Source organism: Odontomachus brunneus, unplaced genomic scaffold (assembly GCF_010583005.1).
Source record: "Odontomachus brunneus isolate Ranch 3 - 2012 unplaced genomic scaffold, Obru_v1 Obru_scaffold_063, whole genome shotgun sequence".
Classification (NCBI taxonomy): Eukaryota; Metazoa; Arthropoda; class Insecta; order Hymenoptera; family Formicidae; genus Odontomachus; species Odontomachus brunneus.
In genome coordinates this window covers 1,140,323-1,160,990 of record NW_022639513.1, presented here as the reverse complement: position 1 = coordinate 1,160,990, position 20,668 = coordinate 1,140,323, and the positions used below count along the sequence as shown (strand labels likewise).

The window sequence follows — 20,668 nt, the reverse complement described above, 5'->3', positions numbered from 1 at the left end:
CCCCCTCTTGATTCGAATCGCTGTTTGATTACAGGCGTCCACCGGGAAACATGGCTTTGCATTTGAGGTCGGTGGACGTGCACACTATCAAGGAAGCAACCGAGGAGCTGGAGAAGCGGGTGAACGAAATGGAAAGAGAGAATGAGACCCTGATGAAGACCATCGCGGAGAGTAGATCGAGAATACGCGCGACGAGCGACAATGTGACGAAGATTTTGGATCGCGCGCCCGTCGTGTTGCAACGTTTGGAGAATACGTACCAACAGTTAGCGACTTGCCTCAGGACGACCGACAGCGAATGACTTCGAGAAAGATCTCGGAGATACATATTGTACATAATGTGTATACGTGATAAAATTTATATTTCTATTAAAATTAGATATTCCCGTCGACTAGACTTACACAGAAGGAAAGTATCTGCTTATTTGTACATTTATATAACTGTGTTCTGTTAAACTGAGGTCAGATACGCGTCTATTCCATTGTATCGTTGGCAGTGGCGATGTGCCCTTCGTCCCTCTTCAAATGTTCCAGAAAAGCGTTTATCCGCCATTGCATGTTTTGCGGGATGAGCGAGTTCTCCGATTCTTTCATCAATTTTCGAAGCAGCACCTCATTCTTCTCCTAAACGAGAAAGACACCTGTTTGTGCGATTCATGTCGAACGATGAATGATAACGTGAATATTAAAATTACCTCTTGCTCCGTGATCATAGCGTTCACCCGGCTGAGCTTCCTGCAGTTGTCCTCGGTGTTTTTTTTCAGTTGCGCCAGTTCCTGCATCAACGCGCTTCTTTGTGTTGTCAATTCGCTGATTGTCGCGTGGATCCTCTCGTCCAGATCCTTGTAGCCGTCTGATTTCTTCACGCACGCTTCGTGATCCAGATGTATCTTTTCAAAAAGCTCCCGCAGATTTTGTTCTTCCATGCGCGCGTGATGCAACTTTCGCTGCGTCTTGTGCTGCGACCGCCTCACGTTGGAGATCTCAGTCTCCACGTTCTCGTACTTTTCGCGACAGCTTTGCAATTTCGACTTGTAATAATTAATGTTCCGCAACATCGTATCGATTTCGCTACCAAGATCAACGCTCTCGAAATCCATCGTATCACTGTCGCTGGATACTATGAACAATAATCGTCTCATTCGAATGATCACTTCGTTAGACAGAAAGAGCCTAAAGAACGTCAATAAGGATCGTGCGTCGGTTACCTTGTGCGCGTCGTCCGATAAACCCGCCGAGATCCTCCTCAAACTTCCCGCTGTCCATTTTTGAAAAGGACGCTGACCGTTCCGATTCAAAGCTCACTCATCAATATGGCGGCCGCTGCGACGGAGGCTTTCCCGCGTAAAGCAGCGCCAACGTCACGATTGGCCGAGCTGCGCCAATGGTACGGCGAGACTCAGGCTGGTGTTTCGCCGCAATGACCGCGAGATGGCGGCAGCGTGCGATTGGCGCTCACGACGCAGCGGCGCGGTGCCCGCGGTTCGCCATTGCGACGTGATTGCCTGGCGAAGTTTCGTGTTTGTGCGTGAGAATTCGTCCCGGCTTCATCGAAATTTCCCGACCGGCGGATCGCCAGCCACGAGTGAGTAGACAAAATCATCTTCCGGCATGCGCTTGCACGTCGATCGCGCGCACGAGGACGATCGGACGATCGCGCGCCGTAGACGTGACGACACGTCACGCGTCGTGAGGCGCGTCGCTTCGATGGGACACGTTCGATTTTTGTTTCTTTTCTTTCGGGGGGGTTAATTCCGCCGAGAGCGCGTCGGCCGCCAACGCGTCCCATCGTCGCGCCTCCGTCCGTACGTCCCTCCTTCGCACGTTCGTTCGTTCGTTCGTTCGTTCGATCGGTCGTCGCGAGGCCGATCTCGGCACGACACGGCACGTAGGCTCTCGTGATTTTTCACGCGACGAACGTCCAGGCGCAACGACGACGCGACAGCGAGATACGCAGCGGCGTTTTGGAGGTTAGACGCTCCAGAAGCGCGCGGTGCCGCCGCACGAGCGTTGGCGCACACGACCACGACGGTAGGCGAGCTACGCGGTGATGGCCGAGAACTGATGCCTGCACAGCAGCGGCAGCAGGTAGACGAGCCGAGATACCGTGAGCTTTTGCATTTTCGTTTATGCCAGGTCTCTCGTGCGTACACAGCGGGGACGCGCTGCGACGACGATCCTGCAGACGACGTCGCACTCTGCGTGCGTCAGAGTCAAACGAACACGTCGGCATTCGGTTAGTCACGCTTGCTGCGTGTTCGAATAATTGTGTAACCGATATTTTTACGACGGTCGATATCCATTTGTCTTCCGAGCCACTGTCCTTTCTCCGGTCCTTTAAATAATCATTTTTGTCTATGTGTGTGTGTGTGTATGAACACGATGCTTCGAGTAGCGTCGCCGTTTGAACAAGCGGCCGTGTGGCCGTAGTGTAATACACACATACACACACATTGTTTACCGAAGAAGTGAAGGAGAGTTCGATATCTCAACGCGTTATCTCCCAAGCGCGATAAGCGCTGTGTTTGATGCGCGTTCCGTTTCGCCACTGTGAGAGAAACATTTTCAGCTTCGTGTTCGTACATTCTCGACGTACATTTAATGCTAAATGTTGACGTTCGATCCTCTGCCTCGCGAGGTAAGCGAGACGAAGTAAATATCGTGTGCGACCTTCGCATAAGGACAAACAAACCTTTGAATCGGTCACGTTTAAGGATAAATATCAATTGTAGCCGCTTATTGTAACGTTTCCCATATACAGGACGTTCCAAAAATATCGCACAATATTTGAATAGCGTATTTTGGAGCTGAACTGCAGTCGAAGTTTTTGATACAAAAATGTTGAGACGTCAATACTTCTCGAGTTATAAAACAATGAGAAAGCGACTTTTCGCGAACTTTAGGAAGCCAAACGAGTAAGAGAATTATATTCTTTGCTAATTTTAGGTAGACGATACTTGAACAAAATTAAATTAAAAGCTTATTCGTAAAGAAAGACGATAAAAAGCATTTTATATTTGTGTTGAAATTAAATTTATATTTGTGTAGAAACTTTTGTATCATATTCTTAACATATCTGTGTGTTAATTTAATATATTCCGTTATGTTGCTTTGACTATTTTGCATTGAGTCACTATTTATCGTCTCCAAATGTTAAAATAACATATGAGGAAAAATTTGATCTTATCAGCGTGGTTTTATTATATAACAAATTGGGTTTATACATAGGATTTCTGATGTTCTTATGATTTACAAATTTAGTTCTAAGAAACATATTCTGTTCGAGCAAAATGCATTTGTTAGTTTATTACAATCAAAATTGATGTTAATGCAACTAAACTTTTTTTCTCCGTGCATAATTTATACACTGACAAGAAAATATTTGAAAATTGATTTATAAGATATAAAGTTTACTTTCTCTCACAGAAATAAACTTTATTTCACAGAAAAAACCAAACTCTACAAACAAATTTTTAACTATTTTTTTTTCTAGTGTATGTAACATGTACACTGAAAAAAAAAATTTGAAAACTTATTCGTGCGGAATATAAAATTTACATAAAGAAATAAGCTTCATTTCATAGAGATAAGTGTTATATCCTCTCTCTCTACTATAAATAAATGTTCAAATATTCTTTTCTCAATGTATATACATTTTTATACGTACGCTGATATATTTTATACGTAAAATATATACACAAGTTGTGTTATTTGTTAACATTTTCGCCTTGTTAAATTAATACAAATTAGAGTGAATAAATTAGAATGTGTGAAATGTATTAAATTTAACACAAAAATTTTTGTAATGTTCTGCATTGTTAAAAATAGGAAGGTTGCGATAAATGACGACCTTCCTCGACACATTTACGCAAGTATTGCACGATAATTAACACTCTGCATAATTGTTTCGAGCCGCAATAGCGAAACGCGCGTAGTGATACGCCGCGATGTACAACGCATACACTTAGATAAATCCCCTTTCCTGCGATGGCAGGAATTTTCTAGTGAAAAAAAGCCACATAATTGGCTGTGTCGTTAGCGTCGAGGATTAACGTTTTTCGCGCTAACGAGAATGATTTTACGCTTTCGTCGATGCGAACAGGCGTGACGAGTCGTCGTCCGTCGGCTGTTCAATACCGATCTTCCGTTCCCCAGAGCAATACCTTCGCCCGGATGAAGATATACGTGGTTTTTTTTGCCACATCCAAAAAACCATTCGCGTTGCTCTGTGTTGTATACATTTTTACGAGCGCGATATCCGCGCGCGACCAGTGCTTCGGGATTATTTCAGTTTTCAAAATACAACGGAATCGTCAGAGCGAGGGAAGGGGGAAATAGAACTGACGTCAGGTGCATTCTACGGCTCTCTTCGTATAAGAGCTGCCTTTGTTTCGTGTAATAGCTTCATGTAATAAGCACAAATGCGTTGAAAGTCGCGGGAATTCATGACGTTCAATATCCAGAAATTTCACTCCAAGTTTCTCGGTATAATGCACGCTCTTATAATTAGTATCGCATTACTTTGCGCCTCTGTGGACTCATATTTAAAGAACGAACGCTTTACATTCGCACCGTGTGTGTCATGCGCCGGCTGATATTGGATTACGCGTGGACGGCTGAAATTCCCCGAGCAACAAATCTATTAATAGCTCGATCTGGAAGACATTTTTACCTCGCGAGCAATCGTCGTTGAAGCAAGGCGCGCGACGCACTTCCACACCGTTCAACTTGTACTTTGTTGTATCTCACTCAGATTTATTCAGCTCTTGATAACTACGCCATATTAACCCAAGCCCCCGAACGAGCGTCATAACACGTGGACTCGCTGGAAGCTGAAATTTGTCCGGCCTCATTTCGAGGCCAAGCTACCCCGTGAACTTTCGACGATCGATTCTCCCCGCTCATGTGCGCGCGATTGTTAGAAGCTCGCGATGTAATCGAAGACCGATATCGAGACGGGTCTTCGGAACTCCAGATAATTCCCCGTTAATTTTCGTGAAATGCACAATGCTGTATGCGCGCGCGTATAGACAAAATGAAAGAATAAAATATCGTGTAAAATCAGAGGAAGCGCACGTTAATTTCAGTCCGAGAGAATATCACGTGTAGTTTATACTTTCATCACTTATTTATACTAGTCATTTATTTACATATCGTATGATATAAACAAAAGTATTAATACTGTTCGGTGCGTCCTCTTACTCATTCGTCTCTCTCTCTCTCTCTCTCTTTCTCAATTAAGATAAAAGTACCAGTGCTTGCTCTCTCACGTATCTAACTCTGTAATTCTTATTGGCTGCGTTCAGCAGAGAAAACTGCTTTGCAACTGTTCTAAAATTCGTGATTGGTGTGTATGTTTTTATTCTTAATAAAAATCTAAGAGCTAAATCTAAGAGCATATCAATCAAATTCACGAATTTCAAAATTACAAAGCAGCTTTCTCTGTTGAACGCAGTCATTGTTTTTTGTCTTGAGATACAAATATTTAAACTTTCAACAGAACATATATATATATATATATATATATATATATATATATATATATATATTTAACATATCCACTGAAAGGAAATTTCTAAAAAATAGAAAATATTTATATTCAGTGGATACTACTAAAAAATTTATATTTACCTAAATACAAATTTTTTTACTTAATATAAACAATTATCTTTATGAGAAGGTTTCAAATAAGAAAATGTATATATTTTCTTATTTGAAAAATATATTTTTTCTCAGGACAAAAATATGTATATTAGTAGAAGTAAATATGTTACTAGTATCCATCAAATAAATATATTTTTTATTTATTATACTACAAAAAGTTTTGTGTTAAATTTAACACATTTCACATGTTTCAATTTATACATTTCAATTTTCGTGTTACTTTAACTAATATGACCAGATTTCCCACTCCTGAATTCGGGACACTTCATAAATGTGTGAAGCGGGGAGAGGAGGAGGAGAATAAAAAGATCCGAAAATTATTTATCCGACAGTCATTGAAAATGATGACAAATCGGTGTCCCGAATAGCACTCGAAAAAATTCGGGACAAAGGGTGAAAAATCGGGACGTCTGGTCACCTTAGCTGTATGTGTCGAGAAAGGAGAAGATTACTTTGTAATAATGTACCATGGATATATATCGTAAATATGTCCTGACGACCGCACTCGTTGTTTTCGGCACTCTAATACTTATTTCCGCAGGAGACTCACAGGACACAAGCGAAAGACGTATAGAATACGAAGCTTGTGTCCATGGCAGTTGCTTGGCATGAAAAAATCGCAGACACGCATGCTGTCAATCACGTACACCAAAAGTTCATTAGCGCGCCGAAAGTGCCAAAAGTGCATGAATGTGATGCGAACGAGGTCGCGCGTCTACGACGCAATCTGTACGGCGGATGCCTTAACCACTTGCTCGAGTCAGGGGCTGAGCACAATAAAAGGAATAGGGAAACGAGAATAGAGAACAGGAAACAGAGAATAGGGAACAGTTCAATATTAAAACATGAAACCTAATTCATCAACGTAGAACAGAGGAATAGGGAAATAACGTTAATTATTTCTTGTTTTCAGTATTTCTTATTCTCTGTTCCCTGTTCCTTTTATTGTGCTCAGCCTCTTACTAACTACTCTAGACCAATCGCGTTCATTTTGCATTACGAGGTTGTCATCGTGATTGTTCAATCTAAGGGTTGGTAATGAATCGCGCGAAATGCTCGATTTTTTCGCGCCAAGCAGCAGCCATAGGCACATGTCGATCCACATCGCTCCGCGTTTCTCGCGTCTTTTATCCGTTGAAAGTGCGTCTCGCGCGTTAATAAGTCTCGGGAGTGTCGAGAATAGCGATCGCGCGCGCGTCGGGGCGATCGTGAAGACGTCATTTGTAAGTAATCTTCTCGTTTCTCCTCGCGGTATATGCGGCCGGTGCTTGTCGCGACGTGTCGCGCCGATGTCCCTGAAGCCTGATCTACAGTATGCTCTTTGCTTTCTGCTTCTTTCTCTTTATCTCTTTCTGACTCCTCAAACCTTAAACTTTAAGCCAGAAAAAGATAGAAGATAAGAAACAGAACGCAAAGAGCATATTGTAGATCAGGTTTTACATTTACTAAAAACATCGACTCGCTCAAGTAGCAATAGAATCGGGCGATTGTCAGATTTATTGAACAGGAATTAGAAATGCGATGACAATCAGAGAGAAAGAGAGAGAGATGCGGAATATTCGGGCGGTTGCGTCAGCTTGTTAGGAAAAGAGATACGGAGAGAGAAATATTTCATAGAACGCGTTCTTTTCGGCCGCGGCGCCGTTTACATATTGGCATATATTTTCAGCGTGATTCAACAATCGCGCGATCATCTTGATTCTCGATCTTTCTGCATCGAGCAACCGTCGATCGACTTCGCTCCGCATTTTACCCGTCTTTAACCCGTCTTTAACCCGTCGAAAGTAAGTCTCGCGCGGAAATAAATATCGGGAGTGTCGAGAATAGCATATCGTGAAGACGTCATTTGTAAGTTTCTCCTCGCGATATATGTAAAGTGACCAGATTTCCCAGCCCTAAATTCAGGACACTTCATAAATGTGTGAAGCAAGGAGGGGGGGGGGGGAGATAAAAAGATCCGAAAATTATTTGACAATTATTGAAAATGATGACAAATTAGTGTCCCGAATAGCACTCGAAAAAATTCAAGACAAAGGATGAAAAATCGGGACGTCTGGTCACCTTATTTTAACACAAGGTAAATATTTTGAGAAATAACAAAACTTGTCCGCACACTTTATATGTGAAATATGTCACATCAAAAAAACATATTACACATATAAATTGCGTTATTTTAAAACTGAAAAATGGTGAATATAAATTCCACACAGAAGAGTAACTCGAGATAACAGTGATATGTTAAATTAACATACGAATATATTAAAAATTTAACACAAAAGTTCCTACACGGATTTCGACGCAAATACAAAATGTTTTTTTGTCATGTAGATAATTTTCTCTCACTTTGTATGTATGTTTTATTTTGAGTTTGGGAATTTGAATATTGGCAAAAGCCAAACCCAATAAGAATGTTTAGGGTTAAGTGCGCGTCTCTCCATTAGTACTTTGCACCTTGCGCTGTTCATAATTCGACGATTGCGTAAATGAGGTGCGAGTGAAAACGTCCGATAGATCGGGTCCAGAGGTACGCGAACCCCTTATTCGTCATCGTGAAAGAGGGCCCAGAGGGTGAGGTTTAGTTTGGGCTAGGTCAAGCCGGGTTAGTTCGTCCCCGAGTAGCAATCGAGGGGTTAAAGGTTCGGTGGGAAGGGGTGGCGAGAGGGATAGCTCAGCCGTTTCATCCAATTTCTCCGGCGGGGGCGGGAGAGAACGGCGGTTCGCCTGAACGGCGGGGGTGGATTTCTGCCGGCTATCCCTTTACCCCTTGCCTCTCCGCTCGGCACAATGGCACAACAAAGCGTTACCAGGGTAACTGGCCGGCGGTGCGGTTGCCATCACAAAACTTTCCAACTTGTGATTGCAAACATTAACGTCGTCGCGGCACACGCGCGCTGCCGTGTGGATTCACACGCACGTACGACACGCCGCGCGTTCTCTGTCTTTGTCTCTCTATTCCTCTTTCTCTCGCACTCCCGCTCGACACGCGAGCGCGCGTGCCTGAGACACGCACTTTGTTGTTTCCACTAAGTACTGGGTGGAAAACAACAACGCCGACGACGACAACGGCGGCGGCCAGAGAGGCGGACCGGCGGTGTCGATGCTTCCTTTTTGTGGATCGTTATGGTTCAAGTTTTCGTTTCATTGTAGCCGCTTTGTAGGTTGAATTTGTTTTCCCTTTCTAAAAAGAAGAGGGAGAGAGAGAGAGAGAGAGACGGTGTCTTGACGATAAGTGCGCTGTCAAAACTGATGCTGCGGTAACGTCGAAATTTAATCACGAGAAATGTTAACAGGTCGATTCCATATTAACTGGGCGCCGTTGACGTGCCAAAAAGTCATATAGCCGTGGTCTCACAGACCCGAATTTAAAATTGGCACAATTACAAAGCTGTAGGCAGCATCGGGTGTACATGTTATTTAAATTAGCTAAGGGTGGCGAATTATTTAAATTAGTTACTCAGCGCGTCAACCCAGAGATGAAAGCGAGTTTTAAAATATCGTGCTTTGAAATCGTCTCGAGCCTCACAGACTCGACGTCGAATTAATACCGAATACGAGTTACTCATTATATCGTACATAATGCCAGCGTTATTAGAAAAATCTGCATATTTAACTCTCCATCTACAATGTTGGGTCTGTGAACCCGAACGAATATTCGATCGCAATATCCATGAAAGGTCCGAGAAAATTTTCAGATAGCGTGAATCTGTAAATTTTGATTTGCTATCTCATAGCTCAGGTTTGTCCCTGGAAAAGAAAAATGTTCAGTAATATTGTTTTTTAATAAAGTTATGTTAAGGTAAAACTACCAATGCCTGAACACATCTAGCATAATTCTGGACATGCTTATTATTTTAGTTTTAAAATATTGAAATATTCAAACTTTCAATATAGAATATACATATATTGAATATATATACAAATATTTATGTTTGAAGATTAAAAATTTGTATTTAAAGTTGGTACTGTATTTAAAATCAAGACAACAAGAATGTCAAAAATTAATTATGTACATACTTGGTACGTGTCCAGGCATTGTATCTTAACATATGAAAGTTTCCTGATAGACTCAGATTATATAGCACGTAATCGAAAAATACGATTGTACGCAGAGGGTTAAATTCCGATTTAATGTTTACGAATCTCGATTATCTGAGGCGCGCCTGGAATGCTGATAAAGAGATAGTCATTAGTTAACCGATTGCCTCGTAAGTAGAGGGGACTCGAGTCAGGCGAGATCGGCGTTGATCAACGTCGGGGTCCGAACGTAGTTGTTAATTCGAAGGCGCAAGGTTCGCCGATTCTAGGTCTTGAGAAAACGCGCGGACTGAGTTACAGTTAGCCTTGATGATTTTGCAGTCGCGGCGGCGCGGGCGCGTGCGAGTTAGTCTCACGATTTATGCAAAGAGATCGACCGTCGCCGACGCGCGCTGGTCAACCTTGATTATACTTTTATATCACTCGAAGCAGGTCCGGCACTTTCAGCGCGTAACACTCGCGTCGTAACACTGACACCGCGTGCATGTAATAACATGTGCGGGAAGGGAGGGGGTAGACAACAGAAAGAGAGAGAGAGAGAGAGAGAGAGAGAGATTGACCCAATTGCGCGCGTAATTTTACAATCTAGCTTAGCGAGTTCCCGTGTGTTTTTACGCTAAACGAGTTGTCGCGGGACGTTTTGCACACGCGTCGCGGTAGCCGACGCCGATTAGATTTCCCACGCGCGACGTAATCGATACGGACCGGAACGACAGATGCGTCCGCCGTTTTATTTACAATCGCGATTTGCAACGGTCGCGTCGACCCGAGTCCCGAAGGCGCCGCGGGATTTCAGGGTTTGCCCGGTATTCGGCGATTTTATGGATGTCAAATTGAATTAAAGGGGTAGGGAAGAGATAGAGAAGAGGGAAGGGAATCAATATCGGTGTATTAGGTTGATTTAGAAGTTTTTCCCCGTAGAAAGAGAGCACACATTTTATACTTGCCGACATATTTTTGTTTGAAAACTGCTTTGTTTATATCAACGTTTGTTCAGTATTTATGAGAAAAAAGCCCTTGGATCAACCAAATATTTATGTTTGTTATCATGTGTACACAGTGCTGTTTGTAAAAACGGTTTAGATCCAATACAGTTGGGAGCTCACCAAACCTGCAAAATTGAGAGTCATCATTGAATTTGGTGAGTTCCCAGTTTCATTGTATCTAAACCGTTTTCCCACCCACTGTATATACAATTGATTTATCAAAAAGAGAGAAAAACATACGTGGGAGAAATGTCTCGAAGCTCTCAGTGTCGCGCTTAGGGTGACAAAAATAAACGATTAATTTGATTTTGTCCCGATGGAGAACTCGCGACTTTAATAACGACAGAAAGTGCCAACTATCTCGCAATGGATGACGAAACTCTTAATTAGATATCGGAAAAATAGAACTTCCCGCGCGTAGATCGGTCTCACGCGAACGCGAAGCGAGATATTTTGTTTCCGTAACTAGCGAGCCGTGTTTCGCCGAGCGATAAATTAACTATATAATTCTCAACTTCCCTGTAGTCGGCGCTATACGCGCGCGCACGCCCGACTTTTCTCTTTCTCTCGCTCAAGATGGGAAAATTATTTGCCCGCTAAATTGATTCGGTCCCAATGCGCGAAGCGGTAATAGCTACATTCGCGCTATATCTATCTCGCAGCATTCTTCCACCATAACTTTTAAACTGTTCGCGAGACGATTAAGATATACCTCGGAGAGAGAAAGAGAGAGAGAGAGAGGGAAAAACGGGCTTTGCTTTATTTCGCGTTCAGAGCATTGAATTTGCATTATCGTTTCTCACGTAACAATTCGCGCGGATGCGCTCTTCGAGCGGGGCTACGAGCTAAAACCATATGTGCCATCGATTCGCACACTTTTGTCGCGTTCTAGTTAGCCATCTGTTCGAGGAAAACGCGCGGCTAAGTAAAGTGAAACCGTTTTGTGCAAATGACATGGATCTAAAACAGGAAAGACGTTATAGTGACAGTCTGATGAGGCGTTGTCTCGACAATCACTTAAATCATTCACTATGAATGCGTCCCTTTTTTTTTCGACATCTTTTAATTTCTTTGACATTTGCCACGATTTTTATCCGGATAATATATAATTCCCACTCTCTCTTTCTCTCTTTCTCTCTTCGTAATTTCGAGAATTCTCAGAAAAATCTGCGAATTAATATCCCACGTTTCTATTTGCGAAGGTATACCTAATATGTCTAATTGCAACACGAACTCATCGCTCGTTATCGCGCGCAATCTGCTTGCACGTCTGTTCGCCGTGCATTATTTGCAACACGACCGAGAGGTATCTCCGCCGCTTCTATCTATATTAACGAGCTGCTGGAACGGTTCAACCAATTTAGATAATAACGGCGCGCGCTGATGAAGGATGATCTCTGCTCCTTATCGGCGGAGAGACCGACCGTTCGCGGAAAAATATCCCGGTCTTACGATAACGTGCTTCGCTCTTTCCACGAATGAAGATTTCACACGTCGGGGGAGGGTCGGGCGCGACGATGTCGCTAATTAGTTTCTCGGCGACTCGGCAGGGGAGGTGGATGAAACGTATGCGCCTCCGTTCGTCGTTTCGAGGGCGATTGCCCAAGAGGATTGCGACAACACGCGGCATTCCTCCTCGTGTCCCTCTGCCGTGGAGTTTCCCTTTTTGAATTTCACCTCCCTCGCGTCTCTCCACCACCACCTGCTCCTCCTCCGCCGCCGCCACCTCCTTTTGCCGCGCCGTCGTCCCGCCGACTTGTAGTCCTTGGGAGCTCCGCGAGCACTTTTACGACGGTGGAATGTGCAGCGGTTGCCGTCGGTGTAGATCTATCTAGGCTCTCCGTTCTCGCGCACGCGTGCGGTTCTTCATTGCCTTTTTGTTCTTTTTTTCGCTTTATCGCCGCCGCCGTCGCTCTTATGGTATTCGCGAGGAGGTTACGAGATCACTCGCTCCGTTAATCCGCTTCTTACGCGCGGGATGGTTGCGTCGTCGAATGGTATTTTATTGCTGGGAGACTGCCGCGCTCTGTTTTAATCACATTGCATTTTCCCCTTTCAATCGCGATGTTTTAATAGCGCACGTGGTCGACTGTCCTCGATCCGTGCTGGGGACGAACGTGCTCGATTGTTCGCGCGCGTTTTTGCAAGCTAAAATTATCATAGCATTAGTATCATTATTATAGCGAATCTTTGTACTTTTCTTTATATGTTTTTCTGATGTTTTGAAGTTTTTAGCACAAATGTTTGGAAAGTGCTGTTTCATTTAAAACTGTTTTTTTTGTGAAAATCAACAAAACAAGAGTTACAAAAAAAAATATATATATATATATGTGTGAATTTTATCACGGTGATACAGATTGGTCTTTGCAAAAAAGAATCTTTTGCTCTTGCCCCTAATACAAATTTATTTACATGTATCTTTACGGTTTGTTTTGTTGATTGCCACATAAAAAACTACGATTTTAGGTGGAGTAATATGGGAGAGTAGGGTAATTGCGAACGCAAAGTAAATCCGAACGACGTAATTTCTCTGTGTTCGCACTCTCGCGACCTAATTTAACCTATACACGTGGAATAGCCAACTCTATACTTACAAGTAAACCTATCCAAAAGGTATACTTCGATTTCTTTCTAATTTCTTTCTACAAATGTAGGAGTACAAAAAACATTTAGGTCATATTTTTTCATTTTGGCCCACTTTCACGGGCAATTTATAGCTTTTTAATGTTCTCACTCTTATCATCAACAAATACAACAAAAATACATCAGAAATAAAATTGAATACAAGATATAGTTAAATAATTTTAACAAAATCGGCATAGCTGAGATACGAACTATTCCAAATTTTTTTAGCCGAGATTCCAATCGAGATATTTCAAATCTCTGCTAAATTAGTTAAAAATGGTTCGAATCTCGGCCAAAGCGAGAAATTATTTGTATAAATAATTTTTTTCAACTTTTTATATGTTTTGTTTAAACATTTTGTTATTTATACAAATAATTTTATACATTTTACTTTATATTCATAATCAACAAACCAAAGACGCCTTATATCTTGTATTCAATTTTATTTCTTATGCATTTTTGTTGCACTTGTTGATGATTGGAGTGAGAACATTAAAAAGTTATAAACTGCCCGCGAAAGTTAAAGTGGGCCAAAATGAAAAAATATGACCTAAATATTTTTTGTACTTCTACATTTGTGCCAAATTAGAAAAAAATTCGAGTGTAACTTTTGAATAGGTTTACTTGTTAGTATTGTTGTCTTGTTCGAGATGAGAGAATACACACATTCTTCAAGGTAAGTGCTATTAAAATATTTGTTGGTTTGACAAACTTGAAATTTCTTGATTTTCTTTAATATTGTGTTGAATATCGTGTTATTTAATTTCAAAAAGTGAGTTTAATGAAGATTTATTTTGTTAATTAAATTCTTACTTTATTTACTTCCATATACTTACCGTTTTCTTCCCTTTCTTTCTCTATCTCTCTGCCTTTTCTGTTGTGGTATTGATAACAAAGTCGTCAAACAGGCCGCGGTGGATTCTGCGTTTCATTAATCATTATGTAAGACGCAGCGAACTGAGTCAAGTGTGAATCGAAAAGGATTAGATTCGATGTGGCGGCAGGTGTTGCTCTGCGCGTTCGCGCGCAGACAGTACGCGAATAATATTGATGGCACGCCGTGTTGCTTTGAAACAAAAAGCGACGTCACGTACGGATTAGCTAAGAGGATTGAAAACGACGAGTGCGATCTCGCACGTGTGTCCGCGGGGATTAATACACCTATACGAAGAGAGGCGCAGAGAGAGAGAGAGAGAGAGAGAGAGAGAGAGAGAGAGAGAGAGAGAGAGCGCTATTAAATCTGATCATCGTCTTGCCACCGTTGGCGTCCGGACATGAGAGATTTACACGGTCCCACGCAGCATCAGTGATATTTAAACTACAAATGTTACAAGCGCGTCAGCATCGCGTCGTAAATGACGAGTTCTCGCATCGATCGTCGCTCAGCAAATTCTTAATCCATCATCGAATCACGCGCGCGTTATGAATTATCACGCGACGATGTAAACATTATTATTATCTCTATTATTTCGCCCGGTGCCGTATTATCGCCATTATCCCGTCATTCGCAGTCTTCGTAAAAAAATAAAAAAAAAAAAACACCGAGCGCGGTCGTAAGGAAGGCACGTCGCGAGAAAGCCGCGTACGTGATGTATAAAGCATTCTCGAAGCGCTCTCCGATTACATAAGACGTTAACCATTCAGGCAGGTGAGAGCAACATGAGAATATCTGGGGGGAGGAAGAGGGGAGGGATCGAGTAATCGTGTGCGCAAATACCTAAGGTCGTTCCTGTCATTCGTTGAAGTTGGACCCTGCGACTTCGGCAAATGACGCGCGTCGTTGTCGTTTACGTAACGAGCTGCTCGTAACGCACTTCAACGCGCTTTACCTGCGAACTCTCCAACTTACGTGCCAGGTGCTGTTGCTCAAGGCACCGGCCTGGGAACTGGTTGTCGGAACGAGTCGCGTGTAAATCGCGGTTAATCGTTACGCCCGTAAGAAGCCGACGTGTGTCTCTTGAATTAGACTTAATTCGGATTGATAGTCCAATTTGCCGCACGAGACGCGCGCGACGCCATGTGAGAGATGGTCCGCTGAGATTAAACGCTTCTATCGAGGACGACGTCTCATCAGATAGGCGTTCAGAGACAAGGAAAGAGACAGAGAGAGAGAGAGAGAGAGAGAGAGAGAGAGAGAGAGAGACTGACTTTGGCCCGAATAATTCTCGCTCACGTGCACTCACGTGTTAATCGCCTCGCGTTACCCGCAAGTCGCCGCCGAATCGATAATATTCCCTGTGTACACGCGTATCGGACATGCTTCCGCAGCTGTTTGTCGGCGGTGAGAATTTGTCTTCCTATGCTCGCCCACACGTTCCAATTAGAGCTTCCGGCATTAACGACCGACTGACCATGTTTGTTTTCGTGCCGATGAATGGGCACACTTGGCCTTGGATAATTCGTGCGAGCGTGTTCTACGATCCCGATCAGTTCTATAACCGCTTTTATATGCGCGCGCGTTATCAATTGATCAAGTTCTCGCGCCACTGGTTCGCTGGCAATCGAGGCAACGGTGACAAACGAATAAACGCGGTGGCGAAGTGATCTTAGATAAGGTCCTACTCTATTCACTGATTATCTGAAAAATAAAATGGTTCAAGTTATCAAGAATGATCGAAACGAATCGAGCTAAAAATAAAGTCAATGTCAGGGTATACGACGAACTGTCTTAATCCGTTCAGATAAATTTCGGTATGTCTCTCTCTATAATTTTAATATCTTGGTATTTTTTTATGCACAGAGAATATTATAGTTTTCCTTTTTTCATATAAATTCTTTCCTATTTGACTACGTTTTTAGTAATGCACTTGGATAAAAAGAAACATGTGATAATGTAATGATAATGGATGTTAAAATCGGATAATGTAACGACTATGATAAATAGATAATAGTGACAAGTCAAAGATTGGAAATTTAAATTGTGAAATGTACAGATTATATTGAATACAGAATTGTACAGGAATGTACTGTAATTGCTATGATTAGAACAAGAATATAGGTAGAAAGAGGTACAACATAAAATGTAGACAGATGGTTAAAATAATGTTTCTTGTAATCCAAATCCTCTTCTTGACACAACGTAGTTGAAGTAATAAATATCTATCTAAGAAATGAGAAATGAGAGGGAGAGAGAGAGAGAGAATAATAATGAGAGAATAATCGATAACTGCAAATACAATTAGATTCTCTTTGTGTATATTTTATCTCTTGTTTGTATGAAATAAGCTGGGAATTTCATTCAATGAAATGATCATTAATTACGATAACATTTCACAAAGTTCCACAAGATCCTCCACGAAGACAACGAGCGCGCGAGTTAGAAGTAGCCTTTTGTTTCGCGCGGAGAATCGATTTCAACCTCGGTTACTTAAGAATGTGTTAAGTGACGCGCGTGGAATTCCGTGTGGGCGTTAAGTGTCGTCGTGGGCTTCGCAGGTGCACAGGTGCTCGTATGCGAGCACGATGCAAACGCGAAGTGGAACCACGTGCTGACACATTAGGAGACCTTGAACTTGGCATTGAACGACCTTGCCGGGAGCGCATCCTCCTCTCGCTTTTGCAAGTATGAAACTTTTGCTTTCACTTTACGCCGGATTCCCGTTTACGTGTCCTTAATGCACGCAATGTAGGCCGAACGAAAGGAGTGCAGCGGCCGTGTTGTCGCTATGCCGTAATATCCCTCTCCTCGGTTTTCCTCACGAAAATTATATCTGATCGCGATAAACGAGATTGCGATATAGCCGAAATTTTCAGTCTACACACAATAATCCTATAACATGAAATGGCTAAGATAGATAACGCGTGGGATTGACACATAAATAGGATAACCAAGTTTTCTCAATATTTTTATCATGTCTTATCGACAGAGATTACACACAAACGCCAACCTAAATTTATTTCTTTTATTTTCGCACAGTAATCCTGTAACATCAAATGACTAAGATAGATAACGCGTGAGATTGACACATAAATAGGACGACCAAGTTTTCGCAATATTTTTATCAAGTCTTATCGATAGAGATTACACACGAACGCTAACCTAAATTTATTTCTTTGATTCTCGCTATTCTCGTTTAAATTTGTCAAACATTTGTAAGAAACGGAATCTTATATAATAAATAATATAATAAATTAATTTGATATACACACTGCAAATATATGATATATCGTGTCTCAGTGCTTTGCTTCCTCTCGACTCTTCGGTCCAGCATCCTGCTTCCGGATGCTCTGACACCCAGGACTTACTCGTGACTTTGACACTGACATTCGCATAAATGTGACGATTCGACGAGAGATGCTAATTAACGCGATGTCGATGTGAGCTCGATTAGATATTTCAAGAACCGGCGAAATGTTCGCATCAGCAGCGACGAGAAACGTCAAACATCGTAGTGATACTCGTATTTCGCGCGTCGCAAATGCCGCGACACGTTCGTCAATTTTCGGCTCGCGTCGGGATGACTCGGTGGTCGCGGAGGATAGCGCGACGCGCGAAAGTACCGCAACAATGGCCGCCGCTCGTCGTCGCCTGCCCGCGAAAATTTCGACATCACCGAAATATTCCAAACATCTCGCAACCTTCGGGCGGTCAAACTTACCTCTGTGCTAGTCGCAGTTGCTTCATTGTCTCATTCCGTCTCGAGTCGATGAACGACGTGTACACCGCGACGCGGAGCACGTGTATTGCTACGTAATACGATTCTTGCCGGTTCGTCGCAACAGTTCCGTCGATTCTCGCGATTGATTTGCGAACGGGTTCTCGGCCTCGTGCCTTTTAATACTCGTTTCTCCGATCGAATCGTCGCGAGTGTCAGTGCCATGAGGATGTGAGAACTAGGATCGGCAAGCCAGATCGGAGGAAGCAGAACGCTGAGATCTAACCAACGACACATCGTGTGTTTCTAGGTGTGTGAAATTATTTCTTTTATGGATTTCCGATTTTAACAAATATCACTAAGCGCCGGTTGTTCGAACTTAACAAATATTTGGTACAAAAAATATTTAGGTTGTTCGAACTTAACAAATATTTAGTACAAAAAATATTTAGGTTATATTTTTTCATTTTGGCTCACTTTGAGTTTTATGGGCAGTTTATAGCTTTTTAATGTTCTCACTCCTATCATCAACTAGTGCAACAAAAATGTATAAGAAATAAAATTGAATACAAAATATAGTTAAATAATTTCAACAAAATCAGCATAGCTGAGATACGAACTACTTTAAATTTCTTTAGTCGAGATTCCAACAGAAATATTTTAAATCTTTGAATATGAAGTCAAATGTGTAAAATTATTTGTATAAATAATAAAATGTTTAAACAAAACATGTAAAAAGTTGAAAAAAATTATTTATATAAATAATTTCTTGGTTTGGCCGAGATTCGAATAATTCTTGTCTAATTTAGCACAGATTTAAAATATTTCGATTGAAATCTCGGCTAAAGAAATTTAGAATGGTTCGTATCTTAGCTATGCTGATTTTTAAAATTATTTAACTATATCTTGTATTCAATTTTATTCATGCATTTTTGTTATATTTGTTGATGATAGGAGTGAGAACATTAAAAAGCTATAAACTGCTCGTGAAATTCAAAGTGGGTCAAAATAAAAAAATATGACCTAAATATTTTTGATATTTCTACATTTGTACCAAATTAGAAAGAAATCGGAGTGTACCTTTTGGATAGGGTTACTTGTTAGACAAAGGCAGATGATTTAACTATCGATTAAAAACTTCTTACTAAGAAGTTGGAACAATCAGACTTAAAGGAGATACAGAGCGTGCACGAAGAGAATATATCATAATTCTTTTTCATAGAAATTCTTTTCAATTTTATTAAGTTTTTCTAGCAATACGGAGTATCAATCATGTATCTTTTTTCGAGGAAAGAAATCAATGAGATATGATTTAGGAGACTAGTACGATTTGGCAACTTTTCCCTAAATTTTTCGCTAAGAACATAGCTAAGTTTTTGATAGTACATTTCAGTTCCTGAAATATAAACAGCTCATATGAAATGAAAGTACAATAAATTATTGCAGAATGTCGATCTATTCCGCGGTTATAAAATTCTATAGCAATTTTCGCGATAAAATTCTCTCTGCGTATACTTTATTTTTGCGATAAATTCGATAAATGACTTATCACTGAGCCTGAGAGATATTCTTAAAATCTCTCATGCGTTACGCAGGAAAGCGCTCAGAAGCCAAGTCGGCGAGCGTGATTTCCGCGACTTAATATCAATGAGCGACGTTTAATTCATAAGTCACACCGGGCCACCTGCGACAACAAGTGGTGCCAGAGGATCTCTCGGAGTGTGACGCTCACATTGTTCCGCGCGATCTTGGCACGCTAGCCATGAGATGTCGCGATACACACGCTCGAAATTCTTTCCCGCGTCTCACACAATGTCAGGCCTGTCTCCATGTGTCACGCGTGTGCTCGTCGACGCGTCGCAAAATTTCGTATAAATTTTCGGATTCGCGTGCCGCCTTCCGCAATTTCTCTCGAAGAATATTTATATACCGCGCCACGTTCGACAATCGACCCGTTTTGTAACACGCGTGAGTGTAATTGCGCGTGTAGAACGTTCGGCAGTAATCAAGGTTATCTGCGAGAGTAATTAAACGATCAACCTATTCGGCTGTTTCGTTTCCGCCGTTGGATAAGCCGGCTCGCTAGTAGCATTAACGGGAATCTCATTTCTTTTGGAGTCGGTTAAAAAAAAGACTTTCTGCCTAAACTGCAGTCACTTAGGCACTTACTTTATTACGGGAGCTATTTTTTGAATGTAAATTATTTTCGCGTGACAGCCGAGCGGATAAGAGTAGGTAAAAAAACTTGCGATTTTATATTCCGACGATACTCTGATGTGTTGGAACACATCATCGCACGATGTCAAAGCATTAGAAATGAGAGAACAAATGAAAAACAGCATGCGAATGAACGTGTGCGTTAATCGATGGAATGCGGAACGCCGTTATTAGAATCTCCTTCGCTCAGGCCGAGGCTCAGGCTCGGCAAGACGGATTCAGCCGGAAAAGGCTGTTTCGTTACCTGCGTCGGATTGCGTCACATATTGCGTACGTGCTAATATAATAGCTAGTAGGGTATTCTCGGCAGCGCGTATTCCACAATTCCCATCAAAATGCCAAAGTTGATCCATGGGAACGGAGCGTACGAATGCACACGCACTCTCTCTCACACACACTACGCGCGCGCGTACAAGGTAGACTCCTCATATCCACGTCTATTTTTACACCGTTTTTACCTTTTGCCAACTTCGAATATATTCAAATGGTACCGTCTTGGCGGCCTCTTGCCTCCGACCTCCCCGTCTCCCCCCCCCCCCCCGGGGG

General features: G+C 42.0%; 3 protein-coding genes across 8 annotated transcripts in view; 2 read left to right on the top strand and 1 right to left on the bottom strand.

Moving 5' to 3' along the window:
* Positions 1-436, top strand: part of LOC116846339 — a 4,596-nt gene extending 4,160 nt beyond the window's left edge. Inside the window, exon 3 of the mRNA XM_032820044.1 lies at positions 35-436. Within this exon, the coding sequence (XP_032675935.1) occupies positions 35-302 (268 nt within the window). The 3' untranslated portion in view covers positions 303-436. The remainder of the gene's footprint in view (positions 1-34) is intronic.
* Position 437: 1 nt separating this feature from the next.
* Positions 438-1,442, bottom strand: LOC116846338. The gene is made up of 3 exons (XM_032820043.1): positions 1,209-1,442; positions 696-1,120; positions 438-624 (listed from the first exon to the last, which is right to left on the bottom strand). The coding sequence occupies exons 1-3, from the start codon at positions 1,264-1,266 to the stop codon at positions 475-477; spliced, it is 633 nt and encodes a 210-aa protein (XP_032675934.1). The 5' UTR covers positions 1,267-1,442; the 3' UTR covers positions 438-474.
* A 7-nt stretch (positions 1,443-1,449) lies between these two features.
* The window catches only part of LOC116846335 (heterogeneous nuclear ribonucleoprotein K), a 137,744-nt gene continuing 118,525 nt past the window's right edge, over positions 1,450-20,668 (top strand). For 3 of the 6 annotated variants that reach the window (XM_032820033.1, XM_032820040.1, XM_032820029.1), the window contains exon 1: positions 1,450-1,585. The gene's annotated coding sequence lies outside the window, so the exon portion shown is untranslated. Of the gene's footprint in view, positions 1,586-1,945; positions 2,089-17,813; positions 18,216-20,668 lie in introns of those variants that run through there. The other 3 variants (XM_032820032.1, XM_032820037.1, XM_032820030.1) reach the window with 3 other exon arrangements.